The sequence below is a fragment of the Oryx dammah genome, unplaced genomic scaffold, assembly GCF_014754425.2.
Source record: "Oryx dammah isolate SB20612 unplaced genomic scaffold, SCBI_Odam_1.1 HiC_scaffold_18, whole genome shotgun sequence".
Taxonomy (NCBI): Eukaryota; Metazoa; Chordata; class Mammalia; order Artiodactyla; family Bovidae; genus Oryx; species Oryx dammah.
Window position 1 is genome coordinate 95,261,186 of NW_024070202.1, and position 20,514 is coordinate 95,281,699.

Genomic DNA, 20,514 nt, shown 5'->3' on the forward strand with positions numbered 1-20,514 from the left:
TCTTTGTGACCCCATGGACTGTAGCCTGCCAGGCTCCTCTGTCCATGTAATTCTCTGGGCAAGAATACCGGAGTGGCCGTTTCCTTCTCCAGGGGATCAAACCCAGGTCTCCCACACTGCAGGCAGATTCTTTACCGTCTGAGCCACCAGGGAAGCCCTAGAGTACTGGAGTGGGCAGCCTCTCTCTTCTGCAACAGATCTTCCCGACCCAGGAATCAAACCCTGGTCTCCTGGTCTCCTGGTGCATTCTTTACCAGCTGAGCTATCAGGGAAGCCACAGTTGGATACAAATATATATAAATAATAATTTTTTAACAATAAAACATACTTCCTTCTTTGTTTTTTTATATTGCAGAAATCCCTACAAGTTAGCTGGCATAGATCTGGCAGTATAGTGTTTTATGATTTATTTCCCTGCTATTGCAGCTAGACTCATAAGTGAGTCTCTATACATAGATCTTTATATACTGATGATTTTATTTTTATAGGATAGATTCTGAGAGTGCTAGGTGAAAGAATATGTACACTTAGAATTTTGATAGATATTGCAAATTGACTTTTCATCAAGGTTGGAATAATGGACATGTCCACAGTTTCTCCCTGAGATTTCCTGTTAAGTAAAGATTTAACTTAATCAATTTGAGGGGTGAAAAAAGATATCTTAATGTGTTAATTTGTTTTCCCTGACACAGGGCTTTAGAAAAAAATTTTTTGTTGTTATTTACTAGTCATTAAATTTTAATGACTCTTCAGTGACACGCATTCCACTCATTTTTCATTTTATTCTCAAGTGAAACCCTGTTTTACTTATTTTAGGTATGATTACTAGCTTGTTAGTCATATGAGTTGCAAGTACTTTCTCCTGAACTATTGCTTGTTTCCTGTCTTTTTAAAAAAGTTTTATTTATTTTAGTTGGAGGATAATTACTTTATAACATTGTAATGGTTTTTGCCATATAGCAATATGAATCAGCCATAGGCATACATGTGTCTCCTCTCTCCTGAGCCCTGCTTCCACCTCCCTCCCCACCCCATCCCTCTAGGTTGTCACAGAGCAACAGCTTTGGGTGCTCTATGTCATACATCAGATTCACACTGGCTATATGTTTTACGTACAGTTATGTATATGTTCCAATGGTATTCTTTCAAATCATCTCACCTTCTCCTTCTCTCACTAAGACCAAAAGTCTGTTCTTTGTGTTTTTGTCTCCTTTGCTGTCCTGCACATAGGATCATTGGTTCCATCTTTCTAGATTTCATATTTGTTTGTTAATATATGATATCTGTCTTTCTCTTTCTGACTAACTTCACTCTGTATATTAGGTTCTAGGTTGATCTACCTCATTAGAACTGACTCAAATACATTCTTTTTTAAGCTAAGTATTACTCCATTGTGTTATATGTACCACAACTTCCTTATCCATTCATCTGCCGATGGACATCTAGGTTGCTTCCATGTCCTAGCTTTTGTAAATAGTGCTTCAGTGAACACTGGGCTACATGTGTCTTTTTCAGTTATGGTTTCCTTAGGATATATGTCCAGTATATATCCCCAGTAGTGGGATTGCTAGGTCATATGGCAATTTTATTCCTGTTTTTTTAAGGAATCTCCATACTGTTCTCCATGGTGCTTGTATCAGTTTGCATTCCCACCAACAATGTAAAAGGGTTCCCTTTTCTCCACACCCTCTCCAGCATTTATTCTTAGTAGACTTTTTGATGATGGCCATTCTGACCCATGTGATTGCTATCAGTTTTTATGGAGTTTTTTTTACAATATAAAATTTTAAAGTTTTTTAAATAAAATTTTTCTTTTAAAGCTTCTGTTTCTTGACAGAAAGATCTCTAACACTTTTTTGGTTGTATATATTGGCCCTCAGTTTTTTTCTGTGATATTTATGTATGTTTGTATGGTTATATCTTTAATTGGAATTAATTTTGTATATGATATTAGATAGGGGTTAACTTATTTTCTTCTTGTGGATATACAGTTGTATAAGCATCATTTAAATATGAAGTATCATTTCCCATTGAAGTAAAATATCATCTTCATAAAATATTAAGTTCTCATCTACACCGGGCTCAATTTCTGGATTTTTGTTTCTTAGTTCTTGGTTTGTTCCTATCCCTACTGTTTTAATTATAAAGAATTTGAAGTGTTTTAAAAGCTGATAAAATGATCTCTTCTCACTTTTAAAATAAATTTTCTTGGCTCTTTTTGTACATTCTTCTATACGAACTTTTTTGTATTGTGTACTCTCTGGGTAGAGCTTGTGATACCTCAGATTATGGGCAGCCTGGCAGTCTTTGTCTTGTGGCTTTTTGTGTAACATTTCGTATATTGTTAGCTCTCTGTGGTTTGCCATGGGTCACTGGGAGCCACCTCTAAGAGAAGTACATTCTTATATTCAGCAGTAAAGTTCTCCTGAAGCTCTTTGTGGGCCAGGGAGACTAGCCTGTTGTCCCAGGAGTGCTTGTTTAGTTACTGCATTTCTCTTGGGGAAAGGTGCATCCATGGATCTCGTGGTCCTCCTAGTACTAATAAGATTTTGTGATAATTCTTAAAAGTTCTGGTTCTGGTCTCTGTTACCTTCTGGGCTTAAGAGAGGTACTTGGTAGTTGACTTAGTGTTGGAACTAGAGAGAAATCATCAGGATTATTTTCAAGCTTCCATCTTTACAAGGCACCTTAGACCTGACCTCATTTCTGATCTGCATCATATTTCTCTTTTATCCATTTTTTAAATTAATACAATTGATTTACAATATTGTATTAGTTTCAAGTGTACATATTTCTCTTTTATCTTAGTATAAGCTTTAAATTACAGATAACAAATATATTAATATATGTTTAATATAATTAATATATTCTATGCTTTAATAGAATCACTTGAATTTTTTTCCTTTTAGTGCTGTTTATGTATTTGTTATTTGTTCATATCTATCAAATATTTATTAAGCACTCTCTGTGTGGCAACTTTTAAGTTTGGAGTTAGGCAAATGAAGTGAATACCACCCAAATCCTGTCTTGTCAGCAGCACTGATCATAGTTTTTCACTTCTTTGTTCTCAAAATACTTTCTTCATTTGACATCATGGTTTCTAAGTTTTCAGTTTCTTCATCTTTGGTCCATCTCAGTCTCTTTTGCTTGATCTTTCTCTCTGGCCCCACAAATAATGGACCCTCCAGAGCTTAATCAGTCCTTCAGCTTCTCTTTGCATGCCAAGTTGCTTCAATTGTATCCAACTCTTTGTGACCCCATAGACTGTAGCCTGCTAGGCTCCTCTGTCTGTGGGATTCTCCAGGCAAAGATACTGGAGTGGGTTGCCATTTCCTCCTCCAAAGGATTTTCCAGACCCAGGGATCGAACCCGTGTCTCTTATGTCTCCTGCATTGGAAGCAGCTTCTTTACCATTAGCGCCATGTTGGGGGTGGAAGGGGTGCAACTTCTACCTCCTTTTTATCCCCTGAGTTATTGCATTCAGTGTCATAGCTTTATATGCTTTAACATTTGATATACTGATGGCTCTATTTTTTCACCTCTGGCATTTTCCTTGAATTTCAGCCTCAGTTAATCCAGCTGCTGAATCTCTAATGGGTTGTTTAATAGGCATTTCAAAATTCACAAGACCATAACATTCTGTAACTATTTGCCCCTTCAGCTTTGCATTTAGTGATCTGTCTGCTCATTTTTCAGATTGTGACATGGCTAACTCCCTCAGATTATCCAGGTCTGTTTCTCTTCTACTTTGTTTTGTTTTTCTTCATAGTACTATTAATACTTACTGCTACTTCAACATTGTATAGATGTTTGTTTATTAATTTTCTAGATGCTGAGAGACTTTAATCTCCTGCTATTGTTTTATTAGTTTCTTCTGTGTTTTTTACTTTATTTTCATTCAATTCATTGACTCACAATCTTAGCTTGAACTCTTATTCTTATTATCTTATTGTTTTCCTCCAGTCCAAACTTTTTTTAAATTTTATTTTTTTATCTCTCTCGTTGAGCCCTTTAATCCCAGTTAATACTTTTTCTTTAAATTCCTCCTAGTTTTGCAAAGATTGTATCTGCCATTATTAGTCACTCTATTAATGTGTGTGTGCCTTCATGTAATAGTAATGTTACTACTATAACACCCAGTTCAAAGGATATCTTACTGTGTTATTTTAGGCCATTTATATGTCTGACTGTTTTATATTCTTTGTATTAATATTGTATTTTAAATTTTCTGTTTTCAGTGTGTCCTGCTTTCATTTAATCTTCTGTTAGCTCCTTTTTGCTATTTTGTTGTTGTTGGTATTCTGTCTCAAATAACTTATAAGATAGGTAGTATGTTTTTATTCTAAATTTCAGTATTCTTGAGTCTCTTTCTTTTTATCAGTTTTGGAAACATTATTCTTAAGAGCTATGAAAATAATGAAGTTAATTCACATGTCATTTGATCTCCCCTCCCCCAATGTATTATACTTTGTGATTTTTGTGGTCCCAATTTATCATAGTTATATTAGATTTTCTTTCATACTTTCATGTCAGAGTGATTTTTTTTCCCCCTCGTTTTATAGCTTTAGTTTTTGACAGTACTGCAGTCTTTTCATAGAGTTCTTATCTTTGTTTTGTAATGCTTAATAAAACACATCTTTTTTTCTGATTATATGTTGATGTGTTAGTTTTAGAATATTTGAAAAGTACAAAAAAGTGCAAAGAAGGAAGAAAGTCATTGTAATCTCACCACTGATAGCTACATTAGCAATTTAGCATATATTCTTGGTCTTTTCTTTTCATGCACGAACATTATTATTACTTACAATACTTGATTCAGTGTACATACTCTGTAAACTGCCTTTTCCCTTCACTCACTGTGTAGTAAACTTTTGCCAACAGCATTAAAGTGAGGCCATAATATACATTATGGTTACATGTTATTCTGTAACATAGACATTTCATAAGTTTTTTTAACACATCCTCTATTGTTAGACAATTTGTTTACAATTTCCTGTTATAAATTGAATTGTGATAAACGTGGATGTTTTAAATCCCCTGGATTATTGTTTAGGTTAAGTTCCAGGAAGTGAAATATGCTAAATCTGTGTACTATGGTGATTAAAAGCATTGGCTTTGGAGTCAGATCGCCTTGGGTTGAGATTCTTTTTTTTGGTGTGTAGGGGGCCTTCCCTTGTAGCTCAGTTGGTAAAGAATCTGACTGCATTGCAGGAGACCTGGGTTCGATTCCTGGGTTGGGAAGATCCCCTGGAGGAGGAAATGGCAACCCACTCTAGTATTCTTGCCTGGGAAATCCCATGGACAGAGGAGCCTGGTGGGGTACAGTCCATGGGGTTGCAAAGAGTCGGATGCGACTAAACCGCCACCACCACTTAGGTATATTAATTTATCCCTCTCAGTTTCTTAATCTGTACGTTAAAGGTAATAGTTTATATATGGAAAGCACTTAGACCAGGATGTCGTAAAAGCTCAGAAATGTTAGATACAAACATCATCGTTGTCATCACGGCTGTTATCATTTTTATTTAAAAGTATATACATATTTGAAATGTTTTTGATATATAGTATATTAAAATTCTCTCTTGAAAAGTTGTATCAATTTACATTTCTGCCAGGAAAATATGAGAGTACCATTTTACCAGCTCTGGCCAACAACTGCAGTTATGATTCAAATATGTTGTTTTGAGTATAGGCTCAATTTTATAGGGATAATGTGTATCTTTGTTTTAATCTCTAATTTTTGGTTATTATTGATTTTGAATGGTTGGGTTTGCCAGTTTTTGTATGGGCTATTTATACTTAGTCACTCAGTCGTGTCCAACTCTTTGTGACCCCATGGACTGTAGCCCACCAGGCTCCTCTGTCCATGGAATTCTCAGGCAAGAATACTGGAGTGGGTTGCCATGCCCTCCTTCAGGGAATCTTCCCAACCCAGGGATCAAACTTGGGTCTCCCACATTGCAGGCAGAGTCTTTACCATCTGGGCCACGTGGGAAGGCTGTATTTATAATTAAGTGCTGTTTAAATATTCAAATTTTAATTAGCCTTTTGTGTTTTACATTGCCTATATTTTTCTAGCTGGTTTTTACCTTTTAGAATGCTTGAGGTCATTTCATGTATTCATGTTTATCTTTGTAAAATGTGTATGTAATAAAATTCTTTTTCTTATAGTTCTGTCTTTAAAAAAATTCATTCATTGTTTCGACATTTATTAAGTACCTTTTCTGTGATAGTTTTGCCCATCATCTAGTTTCTCCTGTTGATGACATCTTATATTACCATGGTACCTTTGTCATGACGAAGATACCAACACTGATACATTACTGTTAGCTAAATTTCACATTTTATTTGAATTTTGTTAGATTTCCTATTAGTGTCTTCTGATCCGGATCCCATTCAAGATACCATTACTTTTACTTATTTTGTTCCTTTACTCTCTTCTGGTCTGTGGTGGTTTTTTGATCTTTCCGTATTTTTCATTGTATTGATAGTTTGAGGAGTACTGGTCATGTATTTTGTTGAGTATTCTTAAGTCTGAATCTGTTTGATGTTTTCCTGATTGTTAGACTAGAGTTATTTATATCACTAGAGACTCAGGGATATTTGGGTTGTAGTCCAGTACCTCATTATTTATTTTGCTGTTTAGTTATTTTAGCTTTGGCCATTCATTCTCTCAGGTTGGCTCCTCTGTATCCCTTTGACATGCCCCTCCGTGCCCCGACCTTTGTTGTTTTGAGCACTACAAGATGTTCCAGACTAATGTTCTGAATTCCCTGCTCTACGCCTAGAATCAGCTCCTTTCCCAAGAATCCCTGTTTCTTTTTATTGGACTGTGGTATATAGAAACCAAGAATTGGTATTGAGTGTACTCACTGCTACTGGAGTGTCACTGATTGTAGTCCCTATTAGTGAACAGAGCTGGGAGTACTGTTTGTGCCAGTGTGTGTGTGCACACTCACATATAATTATTGAATCTCTTTATCTGTATCTATATAAAGCTGAATATTAATATGAGTTCACACTGATGTCTGTGACTCTATTTCAGTACCCTTGGGTTCATTCCAACCTTCATCCCCTTGCTTTTCTGTTACTTTCCACTCCAAAGTGAGAAGCTTGACTCCCATCATCTATTTCCATTTACTGTTTGTTTGACACCAGTATAAAGTGTTTCAGGATTAACCCATATCCCTCTGAGAAATAAATGTATCAAATAAAGTACTTTTTTATGTGTGATTCCGTTTGTCTTTAGCCTTACAATTTCCAGTGAAAACACTACCTTCCAAAGTTACATATATCAATTCCTTTTTCCATAGGTCTGTTTTAGGTGCTGGGCTTAAAAGACCTTCTTGATTCAAAGATTGAAAAAAAAAAGATGTATATATTTATATAAACATATACATATATGTGTGTATATATATGATATCATATTATATTAATTATTAGGTCTTTTATTTATTTACCTTAAATTCCTAAATATATATACACACATATATGTGTGTGCATAAATTTATAGTATTATTAGTATTTTATTACTTTGTTTACCTTAAATTCCTAAGTACACCTGCAGTTCATTTTGTCACTTGATACGAAGTAGAGCTCTCTCTCTGTGTGCACATATATATAAATAAAATGCTTTTTTTCAATTGTTTAAAATACTACCTTTATCATATTTAAAAACCTTAAAACTGCTAGACATTTTCTGTGTTTCTTGTTCTGTTTCCTTTTTTTTCTTCTTATTCAATTTCCCAGTATTATGTAACTTAGTGATAATTTTAGCATCTTGTAGATTATTCCTCTTTTTACATATTTTTGTTGACTTATTCTTTTAATTAAGTGTATAATTTCCTTTTTTTAAATTTCAGGAACATTTTAGTTGATAAACCAAATGACCAGTCTTCAAGGTGGTCTTCAGAGAGCAACTACCCTCCACAGGTAAGATTATGTTTAATACCTGATTCCATTTAGAACTCATATTTTAAATAGGCAAGTACTGAATGGTTAACAGTTATCTGGATTACATCAGTAGTTTATTCAGTCTTTGAAACTGTTAGGTAAATTTTTATTTCCCCTTTTTTTGTTTGTTTATATTTTGGAAGAATTTTTACTTCATAGGCAAATGTAGTGTGGGGTTTGATGAAGCATAGACTTTTTATTTCTCTTTACTGGAACATTTAAAATCTAATTTGGGGGGGCTTACTAATGATTCAAAACTAAGTCTCTTGTTATATTTTGAGGAAAATGTTAACTAAAAGAACAGGTTGTGGTGCTGGTTACTGTTCTGAGCAGTAACTGATCAGAGTACAGACCTGAAGAGTTTGTGGCTTCTACTGCACTTAAACTCAAGGCATTCTGTAAATATTTAATGTGATGTTGGTAAATTGGACTTCTACTCAGTGATTCAGTAACTGCCTGTTAGAAAAAATAAACTTAACGTAGTTTGTTATTTTACTAAAGAAGTGTACTTAGATGGTATTAGGACCGTGAGCTAAATTGTTTCCTTGACAAATAGTGTCTGAAGTCATCTGAAGTAAAAAATAATCATTTTTCATTTATACACTTTCAGCATTTACACTTATTATGTCCATATCCTGGAGGAAATTAATGCTCTGATAGGTAAAGAAGTTGGATAAATAAAACTTAATTTTACCGTAATTCTTGGAAACCTAGTCTCTGTACTTATTTTTCCTTTTAATTGTTTTTTTACTGTGTACAAACCTTTTTGAATCACCTCATGTTTTAAGTGTTTCATTACAAAATATGCTATATTCAAAGGGAAAAAATATACATACTTATATATAAAATTTAAAGAATAGTAAAACAAATACTTATTTACTCTTTAGCCATCTTTAGAAATGGAAAACCACTGCAACCTTTGAAGCTTCCTGTGAGCCCCATCTTGTATCTGTCCTCTAATCCCACTTCCATAATTATTATTTCATATTTGTTAACCATGGCCTTCCTTGGTGGCTCAGACAGTAAAGCGTCTGCCTGCAATGTGGGAGACCTGGGTTTGATCCCTGGGTCAGGAAGATCCCCTGGAGAAGGAAATGGCAACCCACTCCAGCACTTTTGCCTGGAAAATTTCCATGGACTGAGGAGTCTGGTGGGCTACAGTCCATGGGGTCGCAAAGAGTCGGACACGATTGAGTGACTTCACTATTTGTTAACCATATTCTCACAGTATTATATATGTATATGTTTATAAATTCCTGTGATTTAAGTTTCGTCTGACTTTCAGTTCAGTTCAGCCGCTCAGTCGTGTCCGACTCTTTGCGACCCCTTGAACCGCAGCATGCCAGGCCTCTCTATCTATCACCAACTCCCGGAGTCCACCCAAACCCATGTCCATCGAGTCGGTGATGCCATCCAACCATCTCATCCTCTGTTGTCTCCTTCTCCTCCTGCCCTCAATCTTTCCTAGCATCAGGGTCTTTTCAAATGAGTCAGCTCTTCGCATCAGGTGGCCAAAGTGTTAGAGTTTCAGCTTCAACATCAGTCCTTCCAATGAACATTCAGGACTGATCTCCCTTAGGATGGACTGGTTGGATCTCCTTGCAGTCCAAAGGACTCTCAAGAGTCTTCTCCAACACCACAGTTAAAAAGCATCAATTCTTCGGCACTCAGCTTTCTTTATAGTCCAACTCTCATATCCATACATGACCATTGGAAAAATCATAGCCTTGACTAGATGGACCTTTGTTGGCAAAGTAATGTCTCTGTTTTTCAATATGCTGCCTAGGCTGGTCATAACTTTCCTTCCAAGGAGTAAGTGTCTTTTAATTTCATGGCTGCAGTCACCATCTGCAGTGATTTTGGAGACCCCAAAAATAAAGTCAGCCACTGTTTCTACTGTTTCCCCATCTATTTCCCATGAAGTGATGGGACCAGATGCCATGATCTTCGTTTTCTGAATGTTGAGCTTTAAGCCAACTTTTTCACTTTCCTCTTTCACTTTCATCAAGAGGTTCTTTAGTTCTTCTTCACTTTCTGCCATAAGGGTGGTGTTATCTGCATATCTGAGGTTATTGATATTTCTCCCGGCAATCTTGATTCCAGCTTGTGCTTCTTCCAGCCCAGCGTTTCTCATGATGTACTCTGCATATAAGCAGGGTGACAATATACAGCCTTGACGTACTCCTTTTCCTATTTGGAACCAGTCTGTTGTTCCATGTCCAGTTCTAACTGTTGCTTCCTGACCTGCATACAGGTTTCTCAAGAGGCAGGTCAGGTGGTCTGGTTTTGACTTTATGTAAATATAATAGAAATTGAATCCATTTATACATTTTCTGTGGCTTTTTGTTTGTTTGTTAAACATTATGATATTAATGTTGCCGAGTATAATTGTAGTTTGTTAGTTTTGACTGACCTTCCCCAGTGGTGCTAACTTGTAAAGCACCAGCCTGCCGATGCAGGAGACATAAGAGATGTGGGTTTGATCTCTGGGTTGGGAAGATCCTCTGGAGGAGGGCATGGCAACCCACTCCAGTATTGCCTGGACCTGGTGGGCTATATAGTCCATAGGTTGCAAGGAGTCAGACACAACTGAAGTGACTTAACACATACAGTTTTAACTGTTTGGTATTCTAGTATATCAGTATGCAAAAATATATTTATCTATTTTTCAATTTGATAGGCTTTTGAGTTTTTATAGTTTTTGGTCTTAGGAACAGAGTACTATGAACATTCTTGTATGTTTTTTCCTGGTACATACATACAAGAGTTTCTTTAGGGTATATACCTTGGCATACAGTTGCTGGATCATAGAGGATATGTGTATTTGAGTTCTATCTGGTAATGCAAAAGTTTTTAGAAAATGTCTCTATGGTTTGTACTCTGATTGGCAGTGTATGAAAGTTGCTGTGTCTTGTACTCTCCCTATCACTTCTATGACTGATTTTTAGATTTTGCCAGACTGGTGGATTGTTCATTGTAACTCAGAGTTAGGTTTCTGTGAGCCTCTTGTTACTCTTGGTTACTGGATTTTTATCAACCAGTCCATACATAATGTTGCTTTATATGCATTTCTGTTTAAAGTCATCTTACTTTGTGTATATGGTTTATTCATTTCATTGAACTCACAGCCAATAGCACTGTAACTCTTGCCCGAATAAAGCTTATCTGACAAAGATATTTTCTCTGTAAGGCACATTGCTGCCTTCTTGTATTTAAAAACACCAGGCAGCACTTCAGCACTACACTTTGGGGACCCTTTTAGCAGTGAAACACCAACAGCAAACACAAAAATATTTTAAAATGTGGCACTAAATAGACCATGAGAAAGACACTTGTATGAGAGCAAGTATGTAGGGTCCCTTGTTTGACCTTAAGCTCAGAGAGTATGCGTGCATGCCAGGTCAGTCAGTAAGTTGTAGCCAGCTCTTTGCAACCCCATGGACCAGCCCACCCGGCTCGTCTGTCCATGGGATTGCATATGGCCACTTAAATTTTTTGCTGCTCTGTGCATGTCCAGGAATGACTGAGAATATTGATTTGATGTTACAAATAAATTTTAATGAGTAGATGAATTTGCAAGTACCAGATCTGTGAAAAGATAGGAACAGCTGTACTGTAACCAACAATTCATTTATCATATTTTAAACAGGTCTGAGATTAGAAAGAAAGGAAAAGAGGACTCTGAAAAATCAAAAACAATGTGATGAGATTTTTAGATTCTAATAGCCTTTTCTTAAGAATCCACTTTGCATTTAATGTTATTCTGTTTGGTTCATTGTTTCTTCAGGTTTCAGCAGCTGGAAGCAGCTTTGTGCATGGGGACCATAGCTATGAAAGATAGGCACATCAACAGCAAGTTGATAACTGGCAAAGTGTCATAAAAGGGAAGATAGAATAAGTAACAAGTAGAAAACCAACAGTATGACATTTAGTGGGTCTTTAGTGCAAGAATACTCTGTTTTTCATTAACCTCTAGGATATTGTTTGCAGTAAACTTTCTACAGTGATGAATATATTCTTATAATCTGCACTGTATTGTATGGCAGTTGCTAACAGCAGATAGCTGTTGAGTATTTGAAATGAGTCTAGTACCACTAAGGAATGCAGTTTTAAATTTTACTTAATTTTAATTAGTTTAGAATACTTAGCCCCAGGTGGCTAGTGGCTATGTATTAGACTGCATAGATCTAAGGCATTGCTGTTATTAGAATATACAGTTTGATAGATAGTGCTTGACTTTGTCAGTAAGATATTGTAATTATGTTCAGTATGTGCAGCTTAAGTGGATACGGAAGTTAATGTGTAGTTATTTAGAAAAGGATGGGAAACAAACTCAAAGCCTCTCTTCTACTCCTTTTTTAACCATAAAGAGGAAGGACTGTGTGTATACATGGATGCTAGGACATATGGCATGTTTTGAGAATGGCATCCCAGAGTGAATGAACTCTTAAACAATTTTCTAAAGCTTGTGTTGGACTATGAATGGGGTAGATAAAAATAGAAATATTTTTCTTGTAATGTATGTTAAGAATTTTTTTCAGGTGGCTACTCAGTTGTCAGGACATGAATACTTGTTTGGATATAACTACTTAGTAAGTAGAACTGTTGATATTTCTTTTGACCTTGGAGTCTATATTAGTCATTCAATTGCTGTGTAACAAATTACCACAGAAGTTAGCAGTTAAAAACAAACATTATTTCACCTGTTACTGAGGGTCAGATTTTGGCTCAGGAGAAAAAAAGAGTACTTATCTACAAGGTAATGGTTGAATACATTTTTTATGGAGTATTGTCAGTCATTTAAATACAGTGAACTGGCTTCATACCAGTTGACTTGGAGGAATTTCCTCCATAAAATGAGAAAAACATGATGCAGAGAAACATCTGTAATAGGATCCTACTATTGTTACCTGAGTAACAACTCTCTGTCCTTCAACAGTGTGTCTGTATGTATATGTGTATATTTTTATTTGATACAGTGAGACCAGGTAAAGATATGAAAGGATATATATCTGGTTGTTGACATTGGTTATTTAAGAGAGGAGGAGATGAAAGAGGAAAGGGAGATAAAAGAACCATTTGAAAGAGTTATTCCCATGAAAAACAACATATATGATATTCAAATTATGTAAAGTGTGTGTCTGTGTAAGTGTGTACAACAGGGTTCAACTGAATCATCAAAATGGTGGTGGTTGTATCAGAATAATGGAATTTAGGAATTTTAATTTCTTTTAAATTTTGTTCTTACGCTTTTGTTCTGATTCTCATTTTCAACTTATAATTTATGTAATTAGAAAAAAGAGTGAAAGCCATTTCCATTGTGGAAGGGAGCAAATACTTGGCGACCTAGTGAGGAAAGCATTGCTGTCAATTTTGGATTATCTGTCCGTACTGGTAGAGAGTAAATGTAGCATGAACGAAAACCCCATACATACTTTAAGATAGTAATTTCCTCCTTCTCCCACATCAGATATGTTTTATAGAAGTTACTAATACTGCCATGGAAAACACGTCTTTCAGGGTGACTGGGGAGTGCCCTAGGGTTGATTAAAATGTACAGGTGGTTATATATGTCTTGATAATTGTTTTAAGAAAGATTAAATCATAATTTTTCTGCTACAACTATAAGTTCTTTATGAGGTAGTTTAAATAAAAGTACTATATTAGGTAATATTCTTTGCTTTCTGGGCCTGGAGAGAGAAGAGTTGAAAGTTTAACAAATTGTGGGCATTCTGCTATTGAAGGTCAAGAAACTTCAGTGATTATTTAATACACTTGGGGTATGTGTATATTATAGCTTTTGCAATACACTCCTGTTATTCTTTCTGTTAGGTGAACCATAACAATATTATGGGAATAAGATTTTGTAAAGTGAGGAATAAACAGAAAATATATGTATTTTGATGTAATTTCTATCTGTGGAACCAGGGTGCCAGCAAATTTATGAAGTTTCTTTATGGTATTTTGCCCTAGTTTGTGAAAAGAACATTGTATGTGTTCAATAATACAGTTTTGTTTAATATAATTTACATATAGTGAAATGCATGAACCTAAAGTGCATGGTATTCATTTTGAAAAATGCACACATTAATTTATATGCTTATCAAGATGTCAAGCATTTTCATTACGTCAGAAAGATTCTTTCTGTCCCTTACCAGTGAATCCTTCAGTCTCCCACACTTTACCCGGAGGCAAGAGGATTTCTTTTGCCACAGATTAGTTTTGCTTGTACTAAAATTTAATAGAAATGGAGTCAGAGCATATACACACTCTTTTGTATATGACTTTTTATACTTCGAATTTTGAGGTGGGGGGTTGCTATCCACTTCTTACATGCATCGTATTTCATTTCTTTTCATTAACAGAATACCATTTTTTCCTATGGATATACCACAATTTGTTCATCTGTTTTCCTGTTTATGGATATTTGTTACATTTAAGTTTTTGGTGATTGTGAAGAAAGCTTATATAAATATTCTTTTATAAGATTTTTTTAAATGACACATATTTTCAATTATTTGAGATAAATGTTTGGAGGTAAAGTTGCTACATCATAAGGTAGAGATACAGTTGATCCTTGAACAATGCAAGGAGGTGGCAACTCTTCTTCAGTTGAAAATTTGCATGGTAACTTCTGACTCCCCCAAAACATTACTCATAGCCTACTGTTGTTCCAAAACCTTATTGATAACATAGTCAATTAACAGGTATTTTTTGTGTTATATGTATTATTTATTAATACTGTATCTTATAATAAAGTAAGCTAGAGAAAAGAAAATCATAAGGAATAGAAAGTACTTTTACTCTACTGTGTTTATTGATATCATAAGTTTTTGCTGTGTACAAGATGAATGGTCTGTCCATATCTACATCAGCATTTTATTACATGATACAAAACTCTGTAGATGTATTACCAACACTAGAGACCAAAAATGAAAAGGTAAAATGTGGAAAAGAAATTTGTATATATTTACAGGTATAACCATTCATTGATAAATGAAGAAGCAGGAATGTAATGGCTTTATGGTTTGGTTCAGTTCAGTCGCTCATTGTGTCCGACTGTTTGTGACCCCATGAATCGCAGCATGCCAGGCCTCCCTGTCCATCGGGACACCGATGGTGTGCACCCAAACTCATGTGCATCGAGTTAGTGATGCCATCCAGCCATCTCATCCTCTATCATCCCCTTCTCCTCCTGCCCCCAGTCAGGGTCTTTTCCAGTGAGTCAACTCTTCCCATGAGGTGGCCAAAGTATTGGAGTTTCAGCTTCAACATCACTCCTTCCAATGAACACCCAGGACTGATCTCCTTCAGAATGGACTGGTTGGATCTCCTTGCAGTCCAAGGGACTCTCAAGAGTCTTCTCCAACACCACAGTTCAAAAGCATCAATTCTTCAGTAGTATTGTAATTGATACAGTTGCTTCACAGTATCTTGCCGTATATACTAATGAATGAATGAGTATACCATAAAATATTTATGGTATATTTTATTGCACAGTACTTAAAACATTATTGACATTGTCTCAAAAGCCTCTTGCCGGGGTCCAGCCCCGGTGGATCTAGGATAATTTGAAGGGGAGACAGAATTGGCATCCTAGGAAAAAACTTATTTAATTACAGATATAAAGAGAGATTAGAATAGTGTAGTAGGAAAATTAGTGGAGAAAGAGAGGCTGAATAACTTGGTTTATGTGGAATATCAATAAAACTCCAAGACAAGGAATTTGCACCACCTATGTAGACCACAGGCGTCTTTCCATTCTCCCGAAGGAGAGGAGGCACTGAGGCCTCCCCGGTCCAATCTTAGAAGCCTAGGCAAAATTAGCAGGCTTGGTGAGTACCCACGTTCCAGATGGGAATTCAGCCAGAAGGGGAAAGAAAGAACGACACGGGGGAATCAGTCTTTCCAGAAACTGATCCGATTTCTTTATTTTTCAGGTTTGCTTATATACTTTTTGTTATACATAGGGATGAATACAGAGTCATGTGGGGGTCAGCAGACCTGACCCTTGTCACAATCAGGTGCTTCATATAAAATTATACAAAGGTCTTAGGGGTTTTACATCATCTTCTGGCCATGAGGCCTGCTGACATGTTATGGTCCTTTCTGATAACAGTCAGTTAACCAGAAAACTTACTTTCTCCAGGGGTGATTTTTTCTTAAACCAAGCGCCACCCTCCAAATAAAGTTGCATTCCTATAGGGTGAGGGTGTAGTGGGTTACAATCAAGAAAAGGAATTTACTTAGCCTAAGGTTTAACATGACTAATCTTAAAGGTTAATACTTATTTCTCCTATATGTTAGTTATATTCATTATAAGGGCAGGGAATATGGAGATTTAGCAGCAAATATTGGCTCAACAAATGAAAACCCTTCACAAATATAATTTCTAATCAATCTACTATACTATACTAATAATTTTCTAAAAGAGTGTGTATAATCTTCTCAAAAGAGTGTGTATATAAAAAGTTTAAAGCATCTCGTGCCTCTCACGGTTGGGAGGCTGTAAACAATCACATGTGGCTGGACGAACCTGCTCAGGCAGGCTAGAGAACCTTCAGAGGAGTTTGTAAGTTGAAACACTCTTGTCACGCCCAGGAATTTTTATTAACTGGAGCTGCAAGTTAACTCCTTCTCCGAGAGAAATGGTGATGGGGGAGAGCCCCCCGTAAAGTCAGAGGTGTAGGTGAGAGCATAAATCAGACTCTGGTTTTGGGGGTAGATGCTCGGGAACAGGGGGTTTCCTGAGGCTCGATCCCGCCTTTGCGTATGCCGAAGCCTCCTTCCTCATGACCTTTGCTATGGGCGGAGTTCCTCACGCTGCCTCCTGGCAGCCTCTTAACTGTGTTGATAGGTTGATATGTAATTTTTCCAATTACTAAAGAGAGAGGGGGCATACTGTATGATACTATTGATATCAAATTATCAAATAATGATAATTATTTGAAAATAAAGTTGCAAAACAGTAAAACTATTAATTTTATATAAAATGTTAGTCACCTCATGCCTATGTAAGGATTGGCTATCTATGTCAGTAAAGTCTTGTACAGAAGTCAGAAGTGTTCTATACAATGAATACTTAGGCAATGATGATCGCACAAAAATAGTTTCATATAGTTCTTGCTGGACAGTTACTAAATGTTCACACAATGATACACACATACACAGCAGAGAGGTTTATCAGTTGTATGGCATGATGATTACTTACTGCTCATTAAGTGGACATGGGTCATCATAAAGTTCTTGGTTCTTGTCATGTTCATGTTGAGTAGGCTGCGGAGGAGGAGGAAGAAGAGGAGTTGGTGTAACTGTCTCAGGAGTGGCCTCAGTGGGAGACGGAGAGGAGTTGCCGGGAGAGGCAGGCACACTTGGTGTAACTGTGCATGAATACCTGGTAACTTCTGACTCTTTTGCTTTTTCATTACTGTAGACATGTTTTTATACAGTAGCAATCCTTCTTCCACTCTGTTTTAGTTTTAGTGCGTCTGTCATGCTGTAAAAGAAGTCAAAAGCAGTCTTGAATAATTGGAACCCTTCTTTCTGTCAGGTCGTCTGTTGTCAGTTTGTTTTCTGGCATAGCATCTTCTGGTGTTTCTTCTCGGCGTCTGGCACTAGTTTGGAAGCACTTATCTCCATCAAGTTATCTACTTTTAAGTCCTCTGGTTTGATGTCTGTTAGCTCTTGAATTCTGCTAAGGTCTGTATTTTGGAATCCTTCATCCCTCACCTTTCTTTTGATATCAACTCTCTCTTTCAAGATCTCCTTGATTGGCTCTGTTATAAATCCTGTGACGTCATATGTGAAATCGGGACACAGTTTTCACCAGCAGGAATTTATTGTTTTGGGCTTAAAGGCTTTCACAGCTTTTTCTACAATAACCATGGCATCTTCAGTGGTGAAATTCTTCCAGATGTTCATGGTGTTCTATCAGAGTTTTCTTCCATAGCATTGACAATCTTTCCCATAGAGTATGAGCCTTAAAGATCTTTATGACTCCTGATCTAGAGGCTGAATTAGAGACACTGTATTTGGGGGCAAGTAGACCACTTTGACGGAGAAGGCAATGGCAACCCACTCCAGTACTCTTGCCTGGAAAATCCCATGGGCAGAGGGAGGAGCCTGGTAGGCTGCAGTCCATGGGGTTGCACAGAGTCAGACACGACTGAAGCGACTTAGTAGCAGCAGCAGCAGACCACTTTGACACCTTTGATGTTGCACTCACAGAGTTCTAGGTAGCCAGGGGTATTGTCCAGTATGAAAGGAGCTTTAAAAGGCAGTTTCTTACTGGCAGAACAATTCCTGTATCAAGGACAAAGCATCAGTGGAGCCAATCCAGAAAAAGGGTTTTCACCCAAGCCTTTTTATTGTACAACCAAAAGACTGGCAGCTAGTGTTTATCTTTTCCCTTCAAGACTTGGGGGATAAAGGCTTTATAGATAAAGGCAGTCCTGATGATAATCCCAACTGCATTTACGCAAAACAGTAGAGTTAGCCTACCCTTCCTGCTTGCAGGGCCACCAAAGACGGACAGGTCATGGTGAAGAGTTGTGACAAAACGCAGTCCACTGGAGGAGGAAATCACAACCCACTCCAGTATTCTACTGTGAGAACCCCATGAACAATATGCAAAGGCAAAAAATATGACACTAGAAGATAAGCCCTGCAGGTTGGAGGTGTTCCATATGCTACTGGGGAAGAGTAGATGGCAATTACTAATAGCTCCAGAAAGAATGAAGGGGCTGGACCAAAGCAGAAATGACGCTCAGTTGTGGATTAGCCCTCATAGTCAACAAAAGAGTCCGAAATGCTGTACCTGGGTGCAATCTCAAAAACGACAGAATGGTTTGTTTCCAAGACAAATCATTCAGCATCACAGTAATCCAAGTCTGTGCCCCAGCCACTAATGCCAAAGAAGCTGAAGTTGACTGGATCTTTGAAGACCTATAAGACCTTCTAGAACACACACACGAAAAGATGTCCTTTTCATCATAGAGGATTGGAATGCAAAAGTAGGAAGTCAGGAGATACCCAGAATAACAGGGAAGTCTGATCTTAGAGTACAAAGTGAAGCAGGGCAAAGGCTAACCAACTTTTATCAAGAGAACATTCTGATCATAGTAAACATGCTTTTCCAACAACCCTAGAAACCTTTCTACATGTGGACATCACCAGATGGTCAATACCGAAGTTAGATTGATTATTTTTTTTCCAGCCACAGGTGGAGAAGCTCTATATAGTCCATAAAAACAACATGATTTGACTGTGGCTCAGATCGTGAGCTCCTTATTGCAAAATTCAGGCTTTAAATTCAAGAAAATAGGGACAACCACTAGACCGTTCAGTTACAACCTAAAGCAAATTCCTTATGACTATACGGTAGAGGTGACAGGGATTAGGTCTGGTAGACAGAGTGCCTGAAGAACTATGGATGAAGGTTCATAATATTGTACAAGAAGCAGTGACCAAAACTATCCCAAAGAAAAAGAAGTGGTTGTGTGACGAGACTTTACAAGTAACTAAGGAAAGAAGTGTCTAAAACAACAGTCCCCTTCTAGTCGACAGAGGATGAGAGGGGATGACAGAAGGGGACTGTTGTTTTCAGTTCAGTTCAATTCAATCACTAGGTCATGTCCAACTCTTTGCAACCCCACGGACTGCAGCACTCCAGGCCTCCCTGTCCATCACCAACTCCTGAAGCTTGCTCTTACTCACGTCCATTGAGTCGATGATGCCATCCAACCATCTCATCCTCTGTCGTCCTCTTTTCCCGCTTTCAATCTTTCCCTGCATCAGGGTCTTTTCCAGTGAGTCAGTTCTTTGCATTAGGTGGCCAAAGTATTGGAGTTTCAGCTTTATCATCAGTCCTTCCAATGAATATTCAGGGTTGATTTCCTTTAGGATTAACTGGTTGGATCTCCGTGCTGTCCAAGGGATTCTCAAGAGTCTTCTCCAACACCACAATTTTTCGGTGCTCAGCTTTCTTTATGGTCCAACTCTTACATCTATACATGTCTACTGGAAAAACCATAGCTTTGTCTAGATGGACCTTTGTTGGCAAAGTAATGTCTTTGCTTTTTAATACGTTGTCTATGTTGGTCATAACTTTTCTCCCAAGGAGTAAGTGTTTTTTAATTTCATGGCTGCAGTCACCATCTGCAGTGATTTTTTGACCCCCCCAAAAAATAAAGTCTCATTTTTTCCACTGTTTCTCCGTTTGCCATGAGGTGATGGGACTTCATGAAGTGACTGTTGTTTTAGACACTGATTTATTACACTGAGATTTACACAGATATATAATCTTGGACTTTTCTAGTTTCATTTCCATGCTGCCAATTTCTTTGTCAGTCCTTCCCATCAGAGTAAATGATATTTCAATTACCCTGTTATTCAGGTCAAAAACTAAATCACCACTATTGCTACTTTCTCCCCTCCCTATACTTTGGCCACCTGATTCGAAGAACTAACTCATTTTAAAAGACCCTGGTGCTGGGAAAGATTGAGGGCAGGAGGAGAAGGGGCTGTCAGAGAATGAGATGGTTGGCTGGCATCACCGACTCA

At 37.1% G+C, this 20,514-nt stretch overlaps 1 protein-coding gene across 4 annotated transcripts in view; it reads left to right on the forward strand.

The window, feature by feature from the left end:
• MKLN1 (muskelin 1) overlaps positions 1–20,514 on the forward strand; it is a 367,056-nt gene that overhangs the window by 217,042 nt on the left and 129,500 nt on the right. For all 4 annotated transcript variants that reach the window (XM_040259653.1, XM_040259651.1, XM_040259650.1 and 1 more), the window contains one exon: positions 7,863–7,932. Coding sequence is in view for 2 of the 4 variants with exons in the window: in XM_040259651.1 (XP_040115585.1) it covers positions 7,863–7,932 (70 nt within the window). In the remaining 2 variants the exon portion in view is untranslated. The remainder of the gene's footprint in view (positions 1–7,862; positions 7,933–20,514) is intronic.